At 44.6% G+C, this 24,256-nt stretch overlaps 1 protein-coding gene across 1 annotated transcript in view; it reads left to right on the top strand.

Moving 5' to 3' along the window:
- The window catches only part of LOXHD1 (lipoxygenase homology PLAT domains 1), a 140,927-nt gene that overhangs the window by 15,167 nt on the left and 101,504 nt on the right, over nt 1-24,256 (top strand). Inside the window, exons 2-4 of the mRNA XM_049796003.1 lie at nt 545-659; nt 10,077-10,157; nt 10,956-11,140. Coding sequence (XP_049651960.1) covers nt 545-659; nt 10,077-10,157; nt 10,956-11,140 — 381 coding nt within the window. The remainder of the gene's footprint in view (nt 1-544; nt 660-10,076; nt 10,158-10,955; nt 11,141-24,256) is intronic.

Below are 24,256 nucleotides of genomic sequence, written 5' to 3'. Positions count from 1 at the left end.
CTTTCCTACCTTATTCTCATCATGATTTAACATTTGGTCTTTGGTAAAGTCTCCAGAACAACTGAAATGCAAACTTTCTGGCTGTAGTGATTTCTCAGCTTCATATAAATATATTATCAGAGCAAACAGGAAAGTGTGCATTGCGTTGACATGTGCATAAATGAAAAATGGCTCAGCAGCTTTACTCTAACAATTCACATAAATTCATCTCTTATATGTAATACATGCACATGCATTACGGTGGGGAAGGCGATGTGTTCAGAGAAGTGTTTTATTTTCAGCAAAATCTCTCCTAACTCAAGCCCTCTCTGCCCGTGTAAAGTGTCTCCAGCAGTTTTAGTTCGATGTGATGATTTTCACCAGTTGTGTTGATCCTTAACAGTGACTATGCCCTGGCCAAGAGTTGGGTTTGTTTCAGTGGTGGGTGCAGACACGCGTCTCTGGGGTCTGTATTTCAGCTCAGGTTTGGGGATGACTCGGATCTATAATGTATAGGGTGAGGGATTTCTCCTGTTGTCTTGATCTTTCTTTTCTCCTTCCACAGTTTACGAGGTGGTGACAGTGACAGGAGATGTCCGGGGAGCAGGAACCGATGCCAACGTTTTTGTTACTCTCTTTGGAGAGCTTGGGATTACTCCCAAGACTCATCTCACCAGCAAGTGAGTACCTGGAAGGAAATCTGTATCTTTGAGGCCTGTTCTTCGGTAACTTTTATTGCATTTTGATGAAACGTAATATTGTGCTGATGGATGCGGAGGGAATAAATCTAAAAGGTATTTCGAGATCACCAGGGAAATCTGAATTTTTGCCGTTGCATGCTTCTTACCAAATCCCTTGCAAACCTGCATTCCTTTCTGTAGGTGGAAATGTGCGTTCAGATCCATATTATGTAAGGCTCACATTTGTAAGGTGTGGGGACACTTGCTTTTCTTAAAGCTTAAATTAGGAGCTCCCAGTTTAGGAGCTGAAAATATTCGTCGCTTGTTGGAGTGGGCATGATGGACCATGTTTGCATGCTTAAATCCCACTGAGGTCTCCGTGCTAAGTCAGGTACAGAGACAAATGTCCCTAAATGTTTCTGAAGAGTAACTCAGTGGGTTTGAAGTAATGTTGTTGATGAGTAACCGCCCACACCCAGCCGTAGGAAATCTGTGGCAAGCAGAAATGGAAGAATTTCAGCTGATTCCTAATTTAGATTGTTTCCATTCTATCTGCTGTATGCCTTGTTGCACACCGCTGCGGTTGCACATCCACTGGATGCACCTTCTCAATTCTTACCACTATGTTGAACTTAGTGGAAACTATGTTTTACAATATAAGAACCCACTATGGGGTTTTAGACTCACTCAAAAGCTTTTTTTTTTTTTAAAAAAAAAAAAAGGAGTGAGCATCAGGGCCCGCAGGTGCTCAGCTGCCGTGAAAGCAAGGTGACTTTTAACAAAGTCCCAGCTCTGCATGTACTAATTTCCTCTCAGCCAGACAATTGCACTAAGATAAAGCAGAAATCCCTTCTCCACAGGGTATAGGAGAGGCTGTGTGTCTCTGTTTTTCGGTGTTCTTATTGTTTTGGTTTTCTCGAAAATGTGCTTCAGAATTTTTAATCCTGTGCTAATGTCACACGGTAACTTCACATTTTCTCCATTTCTACAGCACCGACAAGAGGTACCTGCAGCTATTTTAAATTTTACCCTCAAAAGAGCTTCTCTTCCCAGTGAAGCAACTCAAACATGAGAGTCTGTAAAGAAAATGATATGGGAATGGTAAAGAAAATACATGAAATTTCAGCCCTGTTTGCCATATTTGAAATTCAGAAATCAGAGCTAGGCAAAGGAGTTTTATTATCCCAGCATCCCTAGAAATACGAGGGAGAACTTGCTGATTGTGTATTGTTTATCTATACAAAATACTTTGTCTCTGTTCTGTGATTTTCATCCAGACATCCCAAAGAACTTATAAAGCGGAATACCGTTTCTCTTGCTTTAACAGGGAAGGAAACTGAGGCAAGGAGGTAAAAGATGACATGGTCCCGCAGCAGGTCAGCGGCAGAGCTGGGAGCAGCAGCAGCTCTGCTGGGGGAAGAGCTTCTAGCACCCAAACCTGCCTCGTAGTATTTGGCAAAGCCGTCAAAGCAGCATTTGCTTTCCAGGGAGTTTTCTTGTGGTCAGCATTTACATAAAGAGCCATTTCATTGTCAAAGCGCTCTTCTGCACGTGGTTATGGGGAGAATCCAAATATTACCTTCAAAAAACCCCTGTATGCCATTTAGAGAAGAAGTCAAGAGATCCCCAGAACAGATTTCTTAATCAGCTGTGGCCTTAAACGAGCTACAGGTTGTACAAGACATCTTTGTTGGCACTCTGGTTAACGCCTGCTCTTTCCTCCTGGACTCACCACTTTTTTTTTTTTTGTGAAAGAAAGAAAGAAGGGACACGCAGGGATTATTTTAGGTTGCAGCAGCAGCCATCTGAGCTTGTTCATTTTGGGCTTGGTCCCTGTTGTTGCAGAAAGCAGATGGCTGAGGTGTTGGTAAGCAAGGATGAAAGGCATGGGAAGCCAACCTTCTGCAGTTCAGGGCTCTTCAAACTGGTCCCGTAGGAGGTGACCGCTGGAACTGCAACTAGAGCTTTCCACTGGGGATTTCCCAAACATCAGCAAAATTGCTGCATCTCTAAGCAAAGTCTGGCCTGTTCCAGTGCTTCATCGAGGAACAGTGAGAAAAAAGCTAGCCTGAGTGTAGGAGTGTCCGCGGATCTGCTTAATTGGTAGTCTTGTCTCCTAAATATGAAGCAAATCATGAAATAGCCAGTTTGCCCCCAAATTTATTATGCAGCTTTGTGAATATGGCAAAAGGATGGAATCTCATGCATCTTTCAACTACATGTTTACACGAGTTCACTTATGACTGCAAATGCATGACATTTTATAGGTGTTTACATTTCCCCGTGTATGACAGAAAGCTAAAATATCATGCATTGCCTAAAGACGGTACTACCATTTCAGCTTCTGGTTAGAATAGGTTTTTCTTATTTCTTTTGTGATTGTGTGCTGGTAGTGAAATACATGACATTTCAGATCTTTTTGTCATGCGCGGTAAAGGGAAGACATGGCAAGCTGATGAAATATCATGTGTTTTTAACATTGGCCAACAATAAGGTAACTGTGAAAAACAGACACAAATCTTCATCATGACTTGCCAGGAGGACCATCAGTCCTGGAAGTGGCAGCGCCCAAATTCTGTCCCAAAACATGCATCTATTTAGGCAAGGAGGTTTAGCCAAGTAGTGTTTGGGTCTGGGAGGGACTGGAATGAATCCTCCTTTGCAGTCGCTGTCTGCCAGTTTTGGGGCTGGACACGATGGCAACACCTCCCCACCGGTGCTGGAGATGGTGGATGGGTGCTGGCAAAGCGTTGCTTGGTCCTGGCCGCTCTGGGCAAAATCCCACTTCAAAACCCAGTGTACGCAAATCTCCAGATCCCCACCTGCCATCCTGCACCAGCTACAGCTCAGCCAGAAGCTAAAACCACCACCACAAATAAGTTTCTTTCCACGGGCTCCATCACGGGCACATGGGGGGACACCAAGGCACTGCTTGGTGACATTTTGGCAGTCGCCGAGACCTTTCCTACAGGCATGAGCTGCTTCTCCATGGTCCAGTGCCAAACAAACGGTGCTGATCCTCCAGAGTGTTTTATTTCTCTTTGCTCATGTGCCTTCCACCACTCTAGGGCTGAGGACTGATTGCAAAACTCAGCAGGGAATGCCGCTGCCAGCTCATTTGCAGTATTTAGTAGCAAATTTATTTATTTTTTGGTAGTGTAAATGAAACCACTTTTCAGTGTCAGGCTTACCTGGTCCAGCTTGTGACAGCTGCAATAAATATTCATGGGGAGATTTTTCCTTTAAAAAAAAACAAAAAAGAGATAGAAAAGATTTAGCATCTATGGCAAAGAAAGATGACTAATTGGTAAGTGACAGCTGGCTTCTTACTGAATTTGAGAATGGTGCAACAGATTTTATTTTATTTTTTATTTCCTATGCTGAATACCTTTAATTGGCAGTCCCTTCTACCTGGTCATGAGTCGCTATACAGAGCTTTTCCTGCTCCTAATGCCAGGAAATACATAGGAATTGCAGAGTAAGTACATGAAGGTCTTTCGAGGATGTAAATGTTTGTAGCTCTACTACAGCTAAGCCATACCAAGTTGCAGAAGATCTGATTTCCTTGTTTAACTGCTCTGGAATAAATAAACAAATACAGAGGAGCAAGCTTATTTCCTCCAAACAGTTAATATAATAAGGTAGGAAGTGTTAGAAAGTTGGTACAGAAGGGGTTATTCAGGCTAGGAAGCAAAGAAACCCCAAGTGCAGTGGAGGAAGGCTTCTCGCATCGCTGCTGAAGCACTTCTGAGATGAGTTGCAATGCTTTTCCTTTAATGACACGGGCTGTTTCCCATTTTAAAGCTGTTTGTGTCTCTAACTGTACTCTGATTAATGCCCATGCAAATCTGCAACACTTAGACCGCGCTCTGAAGACTTAATGATCTGGGGCAGCGTTAAGTGACAGCACAGTTTGGAGTCTATATTTGCTTCTGAAAAAGAAACAAAGTGGGAAATTTCTTCTCTCTCTTGCTCAGGCTTAATGGCTAGCCTGTGTCTAGCATTTCAGGAACAAAACCACCTGAGAGGGTACTTGGGCAGCAGTGTTAAACGACCCAAAGGTAAGAGCCAGTAGAATTGGTGTATGTATAAATTATAATCCACCTGCAGCTACACAACTAGCAGTTGGTGGTACCAACTACAAGAAAGGTCAAGCCCTAGAGGGAGAAACAGGAATTTACTCAAAACAGGCAGACTTTTAAGGGAATTTAGCTGCTAGACTAGGTCCCTGCTGATAAGTGCCAGCAGCACTTTCAGACTGTAAAATCTGGCCAGTTTTCCCGTGGGATGAGTATAAGGTGCCTTCCTGGAACAAACTCAACCTTTCTGCCTTGCTCAAAATCCTGCCCCTACCCCCAACTCGGTCTCAAAAATGTCTGACCTTGCTCTCATTAAAATCTTCAAAAATATATCTCCATGGGAATGGGATAGAAATTTTCAGCAAAGTAAAATTTGCCCCCAAATTTGGCAGAGTAAATGCAATTTCAAAATGTAATTTAATATTGGGAAATGCTGAGCAATGTTTGCACCGTTATCGATGGCTCTATCTGCTTTGTATACAGTTTCTCCAGAAAATAACAACCAAACTGCAGATAACAAAGACATAAAGCATAGCGAAGATTATCTAAATGAAATACTATTGTTTTATTTTCTTTATGTAAATCATGCCACCAAAGATGCAAAACTGATAGTAAGATACTGCTGCTCCATTGTATTGCAGTACAAAGTGGAGGAGCGCATGTCCAAGACGTGCCATTAAGGCTATCGAAATCTGTGCTGGGAATGCTTATGGATAAGGCAGGGGCTGTTTCAGCGTGCCCTACAGCACTTTGTAAAGTTTCAGGGTACGTTCAGACATGAGCTCTCACGGTTTTGGGCTGGTGTTTGGCTCCTGAGTGTCATCATGCTGCTACACCCCCGAGCAATTTATCTCATTCAATTAAATCCTTTCAAGTGGGACCATTTTTTTTTCATTAATTGTTCTGTGCTTGTTTAAGCAAGATTCGTTCTGCTGGTCAGGTTATTGGTAGGGAAAAAAAAAAAAATAATTAATGTCCTTGGTACAGAGATGTTTGCAGTCGCTGTGCTTTTTGTCTGGTTTCTTTTCCATCTGGAGTATTTTTGGACGTATGCTGCCTTATGCAGTATTTCCAGCCGCCTGCTGACTGATATTGTCAGCTTCATGACAACAGTCTTGGCAAAATATTTGCAGACCAAACTCCCTGGAGTATTCCTTGCTCCAAGAAGGAGGTTAATGATGCTGCTATTGGAGCTCTGTGTTAAGAGTAAATACGGTTTGAACATACGGGGGGTTTTTTTCAGTTAGGCTGTCCGTAAACCCATCCAGGCCAGTGTCCTCTCTCCAGGAGTGATCAATATGGATTTGTAGGGAGAAACAGGAGAATAAGGCAAAAGCATCGCAAGCATTTTTCCAGTATCTTTTTGCATCTTGTGGCAAGCTGCCGTCTTAGCCAGAGGCCTGATAACACAAATACACCCAGCCTATAATATATATTGGATAATCTGAAGATGAGCAAAGCTGTCTGTCCTTTCAAGCCAGGAAAACAACAGGGATAGATCAGCGCTCATCCCTGCCGCCTATGTTTGTTAAAACTACGCTGCCCACCCCTAGTTCATGAGAAACTCGCCTCCCGTGAGATAGCAGGTGAACCAAATGGCATTTATTTTTCCTTAGAGAGTGACAGGCTGTAGGGTGGGTTTTGGTGTGTGACCTTCTGAAGTCATCCCCGGTACCCAACTCCCTCCCGGTGCTGCTAAACATCAGTGGCAGGAGCAGGCAGACCTGCGGGCAGGGTTGCAGGGAAGATGCCACCAAGAACTGACTCTTTCTGATGATTTAATGGAGCATCTTTAAAATTTTGTTCGAACTGACATCCACGGTAACACTTTGTGCTTCTGTGCAGCCCTTCGTCCACGGTGCTTTTGCAGGTGGTCCTGTGCGTACAAAGCATTGTCGGATAAAACACCTGATAAAAAGGCAATTTGAATGATCATTAATGCAGTGATTCAAAGCCGAATTGGTTCAGGTTACTCCATCGCTGCTAAAGGTTGCGGTTATTATTTTTATGCCTCTGCTGTGATCAGTGCCCAGGTTTTCCCTCTGTTCCTAAGAGCTCAGCTTTGGAAAGGGTGCTGTTAGCTGATCAGAAGTAAAGACTATTTTCTACAACTATTCAAAATTTCAGTTTCAAATGTGGCTTTCATTTAGGTGGTGGGATTGTTGTGAATTCCCCTTTATTTAAAAAAAAAAAAAAAAGGTGATTTACTAGTTCAAATGTTTATTTTACGTACTTTTGCATTTAACATGCATCATTGATAGTGTCTTCTTGTCTACATACCAAGTAGTAGCGAAACTCTCGTGGCCCTGGCTCTGTTCTCTGTGCCAATGGCCTACAGAAGACATGCATGCAGAGATTTATAAATACTATGCTCAAATATGCACCAGTTCTTGTGGTGTTTTTTAGCAAAGTGACTTACCCAACCAAAAGTCATAGTGCTCTAAATCATTGTACATTTGCAGTACCATAAGCAGTGCAAGCTGTAGGCAATCATTCAACCAAAAGAATCTGAAAACAGCTTCAGATACAAAAAAATATTCGAGAATTTCATATACTACTTTTTGTTGAAGTTTCTTGGATGTTTCTTACAAAGCAGTTGTGTAAAACACTACAACAGACTATAAAAAATAGAGCTGCTAAAGCCAATTAAATACGTGAAATAAAAAACCTGATTGTAACATATTTCTGAAGTTGCCCTAGCCTGATATCCCAGACAAATGATAGGGCTCCAAGTGAAATTCTGCTGATCTTTAAGTGTTTGCTTACAGCTACCCATGCCCAGTCCTTGATTCTGAAACCAGTCAAGCTTGAACATTAGAAATTTAGTGCTGCAATTTCCAAGTCAGATTTTTCCCTGCTTTATTTGTCACCGGAGCTGTGCAAGCCAGCGTGCTGCATTGTTTGGTGTAATGAGTTCCTTATGGTAAACAGGCTATGAATTTCTTACCCCAGCTCCAACCTGGACCAGACTCTGACATAGCCCAGCTGTCATTTCTCCTTCCCTCTCTCTCTTTTTTCTTTCTTTCTTTTTTTTGGATAAACTTCAGTATAGCCATTCATCATGGGAAAGTCCCTCACTCCCTCTCTTCCCGCTTAATTGACAATGCTAGAAAAATGCTAGAGGGCAGGATTGGATTTTTCCTTAAAACATTCCCCTTTTTTGTCCTGTTGATGCTGCATATCCATCTCAAGGGAAGAGACTTGTCAAATTCTTCCTACCTTTCGACAGCAAGGCTCCCCAGGAGTTTGACTTCTGGACCACAGTCATGTTTCTCAGTGCTTTTCCAAGCCCTTTCAAGATGCGTGAAGCATCTCCTCGATGGGCACTTTCAGATGCCCACTCGCTGCTCCTCCAACACCAGATTTCCTCCCCCCGGCTCTCCCACCATCCCAGCAGCCGAAACAGCCCAGCACAGTGGCGGAACTGCCGTAAACCAGCACCCACCGGGACCAGCGTGCTGAAATCTTTGGGCTAATTAGTCTCACTTAATACTTTTGTGCCATCTCCATAGCAGTCTGCAGCACTGCATTGATCTCCGAGCCGATGCGGGGAGAAGATGTTGTCATTACGATGCTCGCTCAAGCCTGACAAACTAATTGCCTTGCGCTCGCTGACTGTTTTCTCTCTGACAGCGAGGTTGGGGGAGGCTGGGATGGATTTAATTGTCTCTTGTCTTCGTGGCAAGGTTAACCGTTTTAGCCTTTTCATGTAGCGGCGATGCTCCTGGCGCGGTGTCTGAAATAGCAGAACGGGGGAGGAGGAGGGTTGCGCACGCATTTGCAGAACACACAAAATAACCTTTAAACAAAGGCGCACGCAGATCCTTCAGTGATGTGGAGAAGAGAGCCAAGCAAAACGGAACCCCCTTGCTTGGATTATTAATATTCATTATCTTTCCGAGCACAAGCTGCTTGTCACTGGCTTTGTGCTGCTGGAGCGCTGTGGTTTCTTGTTCATTTTAACGTGACTTCTGGATTTTGCTGTGTTTAATCATCTGTAGTGATGCTTAGTGGCCCAGGTGAAATGGGGGCCCATCAGCGAGGGCAGGTGGGAGATGCTGTGTCTGCAGAGCAAGGACGGGTTTTGCCTTGATGTTATTCCTAGTGTTTTTGTGGAAAATACGAGCTCAGAAAGGATGGAGGTGCTTGTCAGAGATCACACCGCAGGCTAGAGGCAGAACTGGGAATTAAATTCTACATCCCCTGACCTGGGCCAATATACTTTCTATTGCCTTCCACTTGCACCTGTGAAATACAAACCGCACACTTAACACTTCACCAAAAAATAAAAATCAAACTAGTCCCTGTCTTACAGTTGGTTTGCTTTGGATGAGATACAAATCGTAGGAGAAAGTTGCAAAGGAAGCTTCAGCGGTCGTTAAAAAAATGTTGGAAGATGGGCATGGAAAGAAACCTTTGATGCGGTTGGATGCTTTTATCTCTGGCTGAGCTCTGGGCAGATCTGTGGCTCCGCAGGGAACTCGCTGGGCTACGGAGCCCCTCCGCTCCATCGGCAAGAGCGGGTATGCTTGATGCCCGGAGGTGAGGATGGCAGGAGAGGACACATCTGGGAGTGGGAAACAGAGATGAAAAGCATATTGAGGCCCTGTGAAGCAACTGAGGTGGATGTGCAGGGCTCCAGATTCACCAGGGTCTTCCACATGGGTTGGCCAAGGGCTGGTTGATAAGGGTGAAACGAAGCTCTGAGTCGATTACTCCGAATGAGCGCTTTCCAGCCACCCTGGAGAGGAACAGCAGAAAACATCCCTGTGTTTTTTGCTGTTACCTCTATGTTTTATCAACCGATGGGTGGGCTAGCAGAGTCAAGGAACCACAGATGAGGTGTTACCAAAGAGTTGGAGTCCTTCATGTAATTTTTGCTTTGCTGTGAAATATTTTCACTGAAGACTGTTTTCAGACACCTCCAAAAGCCACTTGCTGATGGGAAAGTCTTACAGGCTTCCCTAGCTCTTACCTCTACAGGCGATTTAGTTGAGGATTTTGAAAAACCTTTGTCATGTTTTATTCTTGGAGGTGATATGGAATGTGATCCAAGGTTTGCATCTGCTTGGGCCAGCATTGCATTTCCCCCAAAGCTTCCATCTCAGCTTCTGCAAGGACTCTTAGAGCTTGAGAAGGGAAAAAGTCTTTTAAATGTCAGTACTTAGAGCTATCCAAAACTTGTCACAGGGAAGAGGGCATGGAAAAATAGGTCTTTCCAGTGCTAGAAATGACATTTCTTCATCCTTAAACAGTAGCACTCTGTCAGGCCACAAGGTATGCTTGCTGACAAGGTGGTTGTTTTCTTACCATAGTTTTTGGTGCGTGTGTATTACAGGAGCAGCACGGCCTTCGAGAGGAGCAAAACAGATGTGTTCCGAGTAAAAACCAACAATGTCGGCCAAATAAAGAAAATAAGGTACTGGCTCCACGAGGTGCTAATTGAATGACAGGCTGTAGAAGTTTTAGCATTGTCATGTTTTATTCATTGTATTTGTTAATGTGCTCCTATCAAGGTGAAGTTAAGGGGTGGTAAAAGCTTGTTTACTGCCTAAGATTTGAACTGAAGCGTGAAATCACCTACCACATTCCTTATAACTATCCACGCTCCCCTCCAAGAATTGTATTTCTGTCATATACAATCACGGAGGAAGGCGTTTAGGACTGTTTTATATGTCCCGATGGAGGTAAATGAGGTTCGCTATCCTCTTATGCGAAATTAGTGTAATGTAAATGATAATTATTATGTTTAACCTCCATCTGACTGACCTATATAACATTAAACATTATTAACTAGTACAAAGAATGCTGGAAAAATGGGAAGAGGTGGATAAAACAAAGTAAGAAGAGAAAAGAGCAGGAGGGATACGGGGGGGGAGGAGAGTCACTTATGTTTTAGATATGCAGTATAAGGTGAGCGAGTGTGTATGTTGAATGAACATGCAGGTGTACGTATATTTTGTGTGCATCCCCTTGCAGGTAATAGCCCATGTATGCACCTATGATATCTATGCACAAATACATGTGGAAGGTTGTTATTTTCAAAATACCCTGTAAAAGCCCATAAGTCTTATAAAACGCTTTGGCTAGACAGGTATAAACAGGCATTTTGTGTCGAGTTGCTCTAGCCTTGCCTAATATAAAATATTCCACAAAATTACAGTGCTAGTGGCCGGTCTTAATCCAAATATCAAATCCAGGGTTGTTCTTCCTCTAGGATTGAGCATGATAACACCGGACTGAACGCGGGCTGGTTCCTCGACCGTGTGATCGTGACCGACATGAACAGACCTCACCTCCGGTTTTATTTCCCCTGCAACAACTGGCTGAGCAAGGAGGACGGCGACGGACTGTACGTCAGAGACCTCATTGGCAGTCTGAATCCCATGGATGTGCCCAAAAGTAAGGGTTTTCCCAAAAGCTCGGCTTTCTGGTGCCTCGTCAGAAAGGACAGGGTTGCTTTCAGATGACTTCAGCCATATAAAAAGTAATCGCGTAGGCTAAGCTAATTTGAATTTTCTTTATAGTCAGTGGAGAGAGAAATAGGAAGGTGTAAGATGCTTCCAGAGGGTAATGCCTTCTTCCAATGTTAGACCTGACGCCGTAGCGTAGGATAAATCACTATCTGGAGAAGCTCCGCTTGTTGGTTGAGTACCGAAGGATCTGTGATGACTACTTTAAATTAGATTAAAAGGCTACATGTAGATGGGAGGCATCCTACCCCAGAAGATGTAGCTGGTATCGTTGTGTGCTATCAGAAGAGGCAGCGTGGTTGCAGTCCTGTGTATAAAAAGTTAAGTGTTTCCAGGCTCTGGTGATGACCTGCAGGAAATTTCCATAAACAAGTCAACCCTCTCGCTGTAATTCCATGCTGGTTTACTGTATGTGTATGATATCCATATTGAACTGGTGCCTATTTTTTCAGAGTGGTTTTAAGCTAATGATGTTGAAGCGAAGCCAGGACAGCTTGCAAACCAGACATGTACTCCCAAATTGATATCAGTGTGTAGGCCATGCGGTGATGTATAGTGCATGTAACGTGAGTGGGAAGACGATCGAGATGTGAAAGTGGAGCCAGCAAAGCAGCCTCAGGTGGTATGTCAGCAGTTTATCTGCAAGTGCTAATGAGGAAACCGAGTTGTGTTTTCCTGATGACCTCCCCAATGCACTGCTCCTTTCTGGGAGCTTAATTTTGGGCATGGAAAGGGAAGTACACCCACCACCAGCCACAGGTCTGAGGGAAAGGAGAGATACAGTTTGGTGCAAAAGAGGGGAAACTTGTGGTTTTGGTAGTATCACGTCTTTTTGAGAATAAATAGAAGATTTCTTGCACTAATGTTGTTGACGTGACCACTTAGGAACCTTTTTTTGTAAAAACAGTTTATTGCCAGCCTTAAAACAGTGCTTTGAGCGTTGATAGATGCTCTAGAAGGGAAAAGTATTATTGTTTTTATTGAGATCCTGTTTGAAGTTAACAATGAAACAATACACCATGGCGCTGTCCCTGAATTGTTAAACAATTTTGCGCTATTAAGATACAACCTCCTAAACCAGTTTCAGTATGTTGAAAGTGTAAGTATTAAAGGATACTGCATGTGAGTTAGCATGCACAAAAAATATCCATTGATAAGAAATGTATGTGGGAGCGTTTTATAAATGCAGACCTCTCCAGGGTGGCTGCCACAGGGGAATGAGATAACGTCTGGAGATGCTCTGCCAAAAACCCACCCAGTTACTGCTGGGGCTGCGTGTGCCAAAGTCCTTTGCTGCTCTTTTTTCTGTTCAGGTTGTGAAATGGAAGAGTTAAGGGGCGGGAGGGGTCTGTGGATGAGTCAAAGCAATACACAAATAACAAGAGGTTCCCTCGAGGAGGAAGTCAACCGTTCCATCTTAATAGATCTTTAAATGACACAACAGTTTATCTGAATTTATTATTGCTCCTGCCTTGGAGAGTTGATTCAAAGGAATGCGTGTGATTTCCTCCATCCTGTTCAACACCTGTTTCTCAGCAGGAAAAGATTTGTGGGCTAAACCCTCAGCTGGTACAAATCAGCGCAGCTCCAATGAAATTGCTGGAGCAACGTTGCGTTTCACCAGCCGAAAAGCTAGTCCTGAGCGCTCGCTCTTCTAGAGAAGTGGTTTTGGGTTATAGATCAACTGCTCGCTATGTGCTTGGTCCAGGACAAATATGAATAAGATTGTCTCTTGCCTTAGGAGTACGAAAGAAGAGATTTAACCAGGTATTTTGTCAGCAATGCATCTGTTCTCATCGCCCTTACCAGCTAGAAAAGCCCGCTTCTGAGCGGCATAGGCTGGATGCTCTGTGGCTGCCCCTATAAATGCAGGGAGCTGGGCTGAGGCCAGAGGCACGGGTGAAGGGTTGGATGCCTTCCAGGTGGCAGGTCTGAATCTGTAAGAGGAGAGGGTTAGCTCAGCTATCTCAGGTTGCAGTTCCCCTTGAACCATAATTAATGAAAGATAAACATTCCCAGGCTGCTGAGGTGAACTGTCAACTGCAAATGTAAATTTATCTGAATTAATTTGGCTCTCTCTGGATCCGTAAAGGTCTGAAATGAGATTGTGATATGATTTTCTTTGTACATACAAGTCATTTGCCCTAAATTTGGTTGTGTTTTTTTTCTTTTTTTTTTTTTTTTCAAATGGATTAAACAGTGATGTTTACTCTTTGAGTATTAATATTTTCTAGGCTACTAGACAAGTGAATAATTATGTGGTTTGGTGATTTTATGTGCCTGTAAAGAAAGATTAGTTACTCCTTCTTAAGTCTGTGTTCCCATTAGCAGTGTTCAGTGCCATACTCTTCTCCTTTTTGGTCATGCCTCTTCAATCACTGTTCCCCTTTTATCTTTCGTTCTTCTCTGTAAACCACCCGGGCACTGCTGTTACAGACCTTAGCCTCACGCTTTGCTTTCATGCTCCATTTGTTGCCACAGTCTGGTATGTTTTTGGAGGTAATCAAATAAATTTCCTCCACGTTCCCTCTCCTGCAACACCTTCAGCTTTTGATCTCCTGGAGAGCTTTCTCATCTTTGTCATGAGGATTTACCTTCCTCTCTTGAACTGGAGGTCACTGCTGGGATGTGCATCTTCTCTGTGATATGTGTGGGATGTGGACTGGAGAAAAAAAATTTTTGTTGTTGTTTTTTGTTGTATTTTTTTTCTTTGTTGAAGCTCTGTAGAGGCATTTGAAGCATATTTGAACGGGGTTGTTGGTTCTTGGACCAAAACCTACCAAGCTATGGGGAGACTCACCATTTTTCTTGGTGAGGAGCACAGGCCAGCCAGAGAATCCCTGCAGTGCTGTGAGCGTTGGAGAGGTTAATTTAAAGGAAAAAAACCCAGAGGCATTATTAAAAAATGCAGAAAAGAGTATGTTCCAAGAAATAGTCAACATAAAATTGAAAACTTGCACACACACACACAAAACAAAAGTAGAGTTCTTTTCATGATCCAGGTAGAGTTACAGAGGATGGCAGGAACATTTAATGATCGCAGATGCCTGAGCGATTGCATGTACTTATCTGAATAAAATGGCTCCTGTCAGGTTCCCTGTTGAATGCCACACATTTCTCAAGGAGAACAGGTTACATTTTCAGTGTTCCTGCTTGAATGATCCTCTATTCCCTGCATTCACATCCACGGCATCGTATGCCCACAGCCCTTTGACAGCGATAGTGCCACAGATTCTTATTTACCCAGCAGCTGCTATTGGCGGCCTGGATTAATTTACATTACAGGTATTAATTACAAGGAAGGGCTATTGTTCAGCCTTATGCTGCTTCACTTGAGTTTATGAAGCCTTAGGATTGCATGACTATGGTTGAGCCTTTATGCAAGGGACCAGCTCAAAACTGAAGTCAGGCACTGGTTTTCCTTTGAGTGTTGCAGTTTTTGGCTCACTCTGAGGGTGTCTGATGTCCCACCAAAGCAGTGGGGGAGGACAGCATTCATAATAGCTTGTAGCTGCGCTAATAAAAACTACTGACCCAACGGGGACGCAAAAGCAAATGAACTTCTGCATCCAGTTCCCAGCCCGTTGTTTGATTATCTGCAGACTGATCCCGAATCACCCGTGCCGCTCTGTGGACAGACCCTTATGTGTCCCACTCCGTGGTGACTCTCATTTGGCTGGACTTCACCCATCTTTCCCTGGTGGTCTGCAGCCCCAGCACTGCTCTGCATGTGCTGCAGGTGGGACATGGGGGCTGTGTCTTTCTCCACCCTTGTGTGGGATGGGTACAGCTTTTATCACCCAGCTGGAAAGCAATGAGGCCTGAGATTTGGTCTTCAGGTGGATTGAAGAATGTCTCAAGTTGGAATACTGGAATATTTTTGCAAGGCTACATTTTGTCCTGATTGATAAAAGCAGCTGAGGTTTGGGGGGGGTTAGATGATATGTTAATTATCCACGGGCCATCTTCTCTCTGGGGGTGACAACAGGGTGTTAACGCTACTTAGCTGGTTGAGGTGAGGCCTACTCTCTGCATTGTGAGCCCCGGGTTTCCTCAGAACGAGGGAAAAAGTTGTAGTTAGGTACCACCAACGCATATTGGCTATTCCTGATTATCCTTGAAACCTGTCCGAAACCAAAACAATTCTCTGTACGTGCTCTTTTACTGAGACAAAGCAGGACCTTTCATTTGCAAAGGGGGCATTTACTCACTTGGTCCTTAAAACCATGTTCAAAAGCACAGATACCTGAAAATTAATTCAGTCTTCTGTGTGACTGCAGTTTATGCTAACCTGTCAAATTTTGGTCAAGTCTTGCCAACCTGCCTCTTGCAAAAGATGTTGAGAGCCAAGGACTGATTTCCAGCTGGCTCTTTGGCCATCAGCACCCTGAAATTATTTAGGATTGGACACGATGGGCTATAAATGTGCATGGGACAGCAGGTCACGTCAAAGACCACATCAGGGGTAGCTGCGTTGTATCTAGGGCTAAGTCTGCGTGGTCTTTTGCAGGCAGACATAAGTTTTCTGCCTTGCTGAGACAAGAACCAGCTTTGAACTGGAAGGTCGGTGGTTGTGTTCAATCCTGGCCCGATTTGGGGTTGATATATGGTGCATCTGAGAGTTTGCGTGGGTAACGGCTGTAAGGTCACGCTGAGCAATGGGGAACTGGATTCCTGTAAAGACAGACTAGTGTGAAACATGCCCATGTGCTTGCGCATGCAGAGCCTTTAAGAAAATGAGAACAGTATTTATTATAATTACAAATGGGAGAAGTTCAGCCGATCAAGCTGCAGGTCAGCCCCAATCCATTAGTCTTCCACAAGTTTCCTTGAGTCATTGGTCTGGCCTTGTCTGGGGCAGAGTTAATGTGATCACCTGAGGACATTTGGGCACTTTGTGTTCGTGGTGGGTCAGAGGAGAAGACCACGGGCAGAACGAGCCCCAGAACAGTTTCCTTCGAAGGTAGGAAAGGCAGTCCGTGCACGTGAAGAAGCAGCCTGTGCTGGACTTCTCTGCCTGGTGTGCTTTTGAGAGCAATCTCTACAAGCACACGTAGAGTTAACGTGCTCTGGATACTCTCCGTGGGTTTTAGATCCGCTAGGACCTAAAACTCATATATTTGTGCTGGGAATGTGAGCAGTGTTATTTCTTTCCTCTGCGAAGGAGGCTTGTGTTAAGACTTCACGGTTCATTGCCCAGAGTTTTAATGTTGGATGACTTGAAGAATTTGGAGGCACCGACCTGGCTGTGGCTTGAGGAAACACTTGGGGCAGCAGATATTGATGCATGTGCTTGACTTTGAGTTAGTAGCGAAATCTTCCCTGTCCCAACAGGATGGGCATGTCCCTAAGGGCTGGACTGGATCTGAACTGAAGCTGCAGCCAATATTTCTCAATAACGTACCTGTGCTAGAAGCTCCGCTAAGGAGCAGCATTTGGGACGTGAAGCACCAGTCAATGATGCGCCGTGGGCTTTGCAACTTCATTTTATAAAGCGTCAGGTCTGGAGAATGGCACCGGTCCATCTCCTGTTTCCCCTGGATCGTGATTCAAAATGACTTCTCACATTTTGGAAACTTTCACGATTAGAAAAACTAAAAAGATTATTTCTGAGGATGTAGAAGCAGGAGGGGGGGGTATGAAATATTAATAGGTGTTACCTGCTCATCAAAACTCATCTTTATTTACATCGAGGACTGGAAGTGTGTAATCAGCACAGGAAAATGCAGCTAAATATATTTATGAAATAAATATGAGTTGTTTACTTTTGAATAACGGTGAGTACCCCCTGTATTAAGGATGAGGCCTTGCTCCATGATGAGCTATTCAATAAACAAGATTTGTAGGGGAACTAATACCTTTTACCTCCCAATTGATAGCATGACAGTTTTTTCCCAGTATTATCTGGCATATTGAGTATCCAAAAATGTCTTTTTTTTTTTTTTCTCCCCCGCCCCCCAATACTTCAGTTGTTCTAATAAAGATTTTAGTCTCCCTGCAAACTTTGCCCATCTTATATCACTGTGTCTAAAATGAGGCAGCTATGGACATTTTATTTGTAACTTATTTTTTGCCTTTTGTTTTGTCTCTAAAGATGGGTAAGGACAATGAGAAATTGAAATGTAGAAATAAAAAGAAACATTGGTGACTTGTAAACCACAAGGAAGACAGGATGCACAGAGCTCAGAAATGGAATGAAAATAGAAATTCGTAATTCATATAAAGGACCTCATGTTTCAAGAGAAAAAATTTTGGAGAGGCATAAGACATCTCTATGTGTGGCGAGTATATAGATCTATATGTATCCAGTAAAAAAAAAGATAGTGCAGCATGTTTGTGAAGGTGGGGGACAATTTTGACCAGTTATGTCTAGCTATTGTAATTAATTCAACTATCAGTTTTGAAATAAAGTAACTTTATTTAAATATCTTCTTTATATAAAGCAAGACTGAAGTACAGTGATAATATAATTTTAAACAATATTGTAAAATTATTTCACTCTTCATTCTGAGCAAAAATGTTTAACCCGAGAGGTTATTTTCAGTGATTTCCTCGATTTTGATAATAGCAGATCTGGGGAAAGCAGGAAGCAGATATTTCTTTTGTGAAATGTCTGGTTTTTTGTTTTTTTTTTTTTTTTCTTTTTCCATGGGCTCCCACACTGGTGCTGTTTTAATGAAAAATAATGAGAAATCTTGGAGAATTAGATGAACGAGGATTTCCACACCACTGTCACAAGGTGGGTTGCCCCGTGCTAAGCTCCGTGCCTCTGCGGCTAAATCACTATTGTCTCTTGAGCAAGGTCGTTTAAAGCTCACTTCAAAATGTCATCATCGCTTTGAAGTCGCAGTAGGAACATCAGTTTAGCATATCCTACAAGCAAAGGCTCCTGCATGTGGTAGATTGCCTCTCCCAGGCTTTGCAGAGGGATGATCCAAGCTGAATCCTAATATATTAACTGTTTTGATGTATACTTTGATTTCGCGTAAGAGCCACAAAAAATGGGGCTGAATCTCGTGGTCTCTGGGCTGGATGGGGAGACCAAGTGGCTGAGTTCGTTATAGGAGGGGCACGAGGCAGCGGTTGAGGGTAATGCAATATTCAGCAGAGCAAACACCATCGTTTCCTTTTCCCAGACGTGATGCCTCCTTGGGTGGTAGCAATAATATCTCTTTCTTAGGAACACACTTTTTTTAGGCAGCTCTTCTGAGATTAACAAAACGCTGATCAGAGGTTGCGGCAGCCCGAAGCCAAGCAAAGGTGCTTCGGCATTCCTCCCCCACTAACGCCGCGTTTTGGCAGAGGTGCTCACGGCCAAAAGCAACGCGAAGGTCTTTCTTCATCAGCATTCCCTGCTCTCCAGGTGCGCTTGTAATCTGCATTTTCAGTTTGAACCCTTGGTTTAAGGAGCTGTTCGCCACCTCTGAAGGTGCGGCTCATTAAGATAGATAGTCGTCAATTACTCTTGACAGAGATTAATTATTTTCAAGCTCTAAACCAACCCTTTGAATTCAACCCTTTCCTGGATGGGGAAGAAAAATTCTTCCTTCACTGTGTGCAGTTGCTTTGTGGAAGAACAGGCCACGCTTTTGAGACCGAGCTAGCTCCTGGTGAACTCAGCAGGGCTCCTCTGCTTTTCAGGGGTTGCTCTAGGTTCTCGTTATGCCTCGCTCTGCATTGCTATCTCTAGGGTCTCTGCTACTGCAGCAGAGAGAAGGTGTAATGATTAGGGCTGGGTGAGTTTTCCTCTCCGCAGTGTTCGCAGAGACGCCAGGGATAGTGCTGTGTATGAAAATGCAGGCAGGCATCTCCACCAGAAGGTCAGGAGAAGCTGGTGTAGGAAGAGGTGGTGTTAGCCTGCTGGGATGAGCTCTTTCCTAGGACAGACAAGAACTGAATTCAATTGCATACCCCGAATCGAGCATGTTGGGCTGCCAGACCCCCGCTTTGTGCCCTAAACATAGGCTGTCTGACATTTTAAGGTTGCTCTGACCAAGGAGTCTAGCTGTCCCTGAGCAATATGCTGTCAGAAGTGGTATAAAGGAGCTTCCATTTTGACGAGTCAGTGCTTTCCGTCAAGAAGAGATTTTGTCAGACGATTTCTGGTGGGCTGGATTGACTGACTCAACCTGACAGCGAGGAACCGAGGCATATGGACGTTAAACCACCTTCCTCGGCGCGTGCAAAAAGGCTGCGGCAGACTCGGGTCGAAACTGCGCCTTGCCTGCGGATCCAGCCCCCTGCCTCTCCCTCCAGCAGCGATTCTTCTCGCTTTTCCTACTAACCGCAAATGTATTTCTTTGCTAGCAGCGATTCGGAGACAGTAGCGTTGCCTCTCCCCTACCCGTTCCCCCTCCCTTTCTCTCTTCTGAAATCTGCCTGCTCAGTGCTGAGCAGCGCAGGATGGATCTTAAACATTACCACCCTTGGGAGCGCTGTGAAAACAGAAGGATAATTGCTAGAAGTTGCCTTATGAGAAGAATCCATCGCTGCCTACGACTTAGCTCCCTGCTTTTAACCCAGCGTGTTTTGCTCCTGAAGGCTGTAACGTTACCTTGGTGTCGGATGCTGGGCTGCCGCCCTGCTCCGCGGCAGGTCACGCACGACGGAGGTAGGCAGGGATGTCTGCCGGGGAATTCGCTGTGCCCCGCAGGAGGTGGTAACGCTAAGTAATGAAGCACGGTTGACTTTGTTTCCCTGCCTAAATCTGGTGCTCCTGCTGCTACAAACTCAGCAGCTTGCGCATAAACACCCTATCTAATGCCCCAAATAATATCAGCTACCAGATTTCTTTAGGCAATTCCATCCTGTGGCATTTCAGGTGACCATGATATCATATTGCTAAATAAATGGCATTAACAGATGAATATCTCGCGGCTGAGCAGCCAAGCTGCAGCTTGCTAGCACAAGGATTTGGCTGGGACGCGTTTTCTGTGGTCGGAGGTGGGAGAGAGATTGCACGAGAGCACCCAGGGGTGCTGGGGCTGGCTAAAAAGATCCTGGGCGACGTGTTGGGCTGGCATTGCACCCCAGGCTCCTTGGGATAGAGACGGCAGTGGGGCCAGCCTAGATGGGGTATACTGGGGGGTAGGAGGGCTGCGGCCCCGTGCCCTTCTTCCCCCAGGAGCAGTGTCAGGAGTGCCTGTAGCATCACAGCCCCTTCACCAAAATAAACCCCTCGGCTCTCGGTGGAAAAAGCCTGACTGTAGCCCACGGTGGAACATTAATCTTTCCTCTTAGCTGTTGAAAGCTATGGCTGAGTTGATCAGTAACAGGCAAGCTGCTTGACTGTCACACCTCTGCTAAATTAACGCAGTGGGGTCAGATCAGTTAGTGCCACCCCACCGCTTCCCAGAGGTGGAATCCTGGCAACGTCTCCAAATGCCTTCTTGGGACAGCTTTGTGCGTGTCAGTGTGTTGGATGAGAGCTGTCAGGGGGAGCTGGACTGTCTCTAACGGAGTGGACACCCAGCTATAAAGAAAAGGAAGGTGCTGTAACCACACAGGACATTTGCGCTTGCCTGTTGCAACGGGAAGAGGAAAGACGGTGGAAAATAGTTACTGCTCTTGCTACCCAATTTTTGGTAGCTGTTCTGCTCTTGGCATCTTGCGGTTCGTGCCTCTGCAGCTGCTAATTTTGCTTCTAGGAAAGCTCCCCTCGCTGTGCCTGTGCTGCAGCAAGCCTGCGCTGCTAGATGGAGTCACAGCTTTTACCAGCCATACATTAGCATTTTGCATGTTCCCAGTGCTAGGAGAAGCATTCCGAAAAAAAAATATCCAGGCAACATCTTGATCTCTGTTTTGCAGATGAACTCAGAGCCATGTATTGAGATTAAAAAAAGCCAAGCGGGTATTTTTTAAAAGATGATGTTACTGTTTTAAATAATGCATGATTAAGGGCTTACAGAACAGGGAACAACATCCACCCATGCTTAAAATGAAGAGTACTTGACTTCAGCCAGATCTCTGCCTGCCTGCAATGAGAGCCTTTTCCTGCATGCTTCTAGCAGCTGAATCCTCGCTGTCTTTTGGAGAGGTAGCATCCCTTGCTATTTAAATTTGCACATCCACCATGTAATTCTGTGAGATGTGCTGATGTATGAAGCACAGAAGGACCCCTGAGCGGAATGAAGAGCTACTCTCTCTGCTGCAGCTGAGTGTTGAATTGCTTAGAGAGGGGGAGAGCGCTGGCAAAAATTCAGCGTGGCTCAGGATTGATCCTGTTTGCTTCCCAAAAACGAAGGAACTAAAATTGTCCTGCACGCAGGGCTGAGTGGGGCAGGTATGGGGACTGGTTTGAGTGCACAGTTTCAGAGTTGGGAACACATGAAAAAAATTAAGGGGAAGACCTGGTGAGCATACGCTAGGCATGAACCTCTGGTCCATGAAGGAGGGATGTGCTGCGACCTAAGCCAAAGACCACTAATGCTCTTGGAGTAGCTTTGCCTATGGAAACACATCTGCAAGGAGCACAGAGAAGAGCCATGCCAGCCCATGCCGTACACCCCAGCCTTGCTTATATTTCAGGGGACAACAGAAAACCCTTGCAGCACAGTGCTCTGTGATTGCCATCAGCCCAAAATGATAACCCAACGCATTGCCCATCTCTGTGGGCTCAGGAATCAGCTCCGCCGCGGGGTTGTCCATGCTGACACTCTGACAGCGATGTTGTGTGTGTCTAGAGCCCTTGGGATTGCTGAGCAGGTTGTCAGATGATGTCATTATAAACCTTAGATTTGAAACACAGCGATGTTGAGAGACGTCTCAAGGTGTTGGATGTGGCAAATAATTTTACCAGGATTTTTCTTGCTGACCGGACGTATTTCTGCAGAAGCTGTACGAGGTGCCCTTCCTGCCCTGTTTTTGGTCACTGCTGCTGATCGCTCATCATGGACTTGTTCTCTACATGTCCTCCTTGGTGCTCTGCTTGTGTCCAGGCATCCTTCTGGTCTGTACTTTAGAGGCATAAAGACTGAACCTACAAGGGTAATCTAAGTTCAGCCACTGATGCTTGTCCTTTTGTGGATCTTTCTATCCTGTCGGGTTCTTCTGGCCCCTGAAATGTAAAGTGGAAAATTAATCACTGACATCAGAATAAGTATTCCAGAGGAGGTGCAAGGAGCAAAACTTCTTGAAAAATGTGTTCTGTGATTAAAGATCCCCATGTACAATGGAGCGCTTTTAGTTGGAGCAGCTTAGTGGCCAAATGGGTGCTGTAGATTGCACGATCTCCATCCTTGGCTAATGCAAATGAAATCCTTTGGTGTTGGCATATCTCTAGCAGGTTGTTAGAGCTCTATGAACTGAAGTAAAAGAGTTAAAGAGAAACATTAAGGCATTTTATCCCTTGTCTGAGCCTGGCTTTGTCCTCTTCTTTCTTGTTATTTAGTATTTATTGCACTTTTATCATTATTATTTTATTTGTAGTGGCATGTTTTGTGATGGGGCGCCAAGAATGTCAGCTTGATTTTTAGCCTTTTCAGAGCACATTCATTAAACCGTGACAGGTGATTTTCCCTTCTGTTTAGGCTCTGCCCTTCTACTCCTCACCCTGGGAGCTGAGTGCATCTCTGTAATTCAGGGGATGATCCAACAACCGCTTCTCATATGCTTGCTCTCACATCCTCTGCCTCCGCGGGAGCATGTGCAGCAAAGTGTCTGCTGTCTTTTAGAATAATTTTTAATACACACTGATTATGGTGGAGGAGGCAGGTGACCTGCTCTGGGAGTGGTAACCCAGGGTTTGTGACGATCTGTAGCTCCTGAGGGAATTAATTTCTGGTGTTGGTTAGGAAGCCCAGACAAGCTTCTCCCCTAACTTTGCACCCGCCAAAGGGAAAAAGTTGCTCACCGTGCATCATGGTGCAAAAAGTTGTATTTTTGCAAGGGAGGTATGTGGGAGGTGGCCTGTGCATTTGTCCTTTTTGCAGAAGCAGCATGCCCAGGACTCAAATAAAGAGGTGGTGTAGCACAGAGCTTTCGGGATCAGCTAGCCAGGGCTCAGGAATACAGAGTATAACAGGTACTTTGTTGAGGGCACGTACGACGTCGTGTACTGTTCAGTAGTAGATTTTGCGTTAAACTTCATCAGTTTTGTTTTGCGTCTTGGCGTCTGTCTCCAGCACTGGTTCGGCACTAGACATCTGTCATGGCTGAGTTTGCTTGGAGGACCAAGGTAGTCAGGTAGACTTCGGTGGTAGATTTTGAAAGTTGCTCATGTTTGCCCCAACTATAGCCACACTGAAGCCCGTGGGAGTTTTCTCTTTGGATTCAGAAGAAGCTGAGCTCACCCTTGCTGTCCTTCAGAGCCAAGTTAGTCCCATCCTGATCCCTCTGAAAAACTTGTTTGTCAAACTCGCTGACCTGACGGGTGTGAAATGTTTGTGATGTGGCTCACCCATGTGATTTCTGCATTGCTTGGTGCCACACGTGATGTGGCTTCGCAGTGTCACAGTTCCTGGGCTTTACTCTTGTTTCTCCAATAAATGGAAAGGAGTGGATTTTTTAATTTCTTTTTTAAACTGCACAGATTAGCAAGGTGGTCACCTTCAAATTTTTGTGCTCGTGCAGTGTGACTGACCTTTCCTCAAAATATTTGCTGTCACCAGCCAGGTTTAATATAGGCTAAGCTGCAAAAATACCTCTAGGGTAGCCTTTGGACCAGAGGGGTCAGGTCTGAGCTTGGGCAATTGCTTGGCTCCGTAAGTCAGCGACGTTTTAAAACAGCAAGGCTGGTGTGTAGGTCCAAGTTCAGTTAATGGCCATGTATCAACATCAAAATTTGCACCTTCTTCTTGTCCGTTTCGACTTCCAGTGTCAAGGCCAGGAACTGAGTGATCTGTTCCTCTTGCCCTGGGCAGTGAATACCCAGTGTGTCAGAGCTTTGCCTATGGATTTTATTCCTCTTATGGAGGAGAGGGTCAGTGTACCAGGAGCCACGGTTCAGACACGCTTTCAAGATAGCATCAGCACAGCCCAAATTGGTTTGTACTACTATGTTTTGTATCAAACCATTGAGTTATTAATGTGTTGGGATTTCTGCCTC

Source organism: Accipiter gentilis, chromosome Z (genome assembly GCF_929443795.1).
Source record: "Accipiter gentilis chromosome Z, bAccGen1.1, whole genome shotgun sequence".
Taxonomy (NCBI): domain Eukaryota; kingdom Metazoa; phylum Chordata; class Aves; order Accipitriformes; family Accipitridae; genus Astur; species Astur gentilis.
The sequence above is the reverse complement of the archived record's forward strand: the minus strand, read 5'-3'. Positions and strand labels throughout refer to the sequence as shown.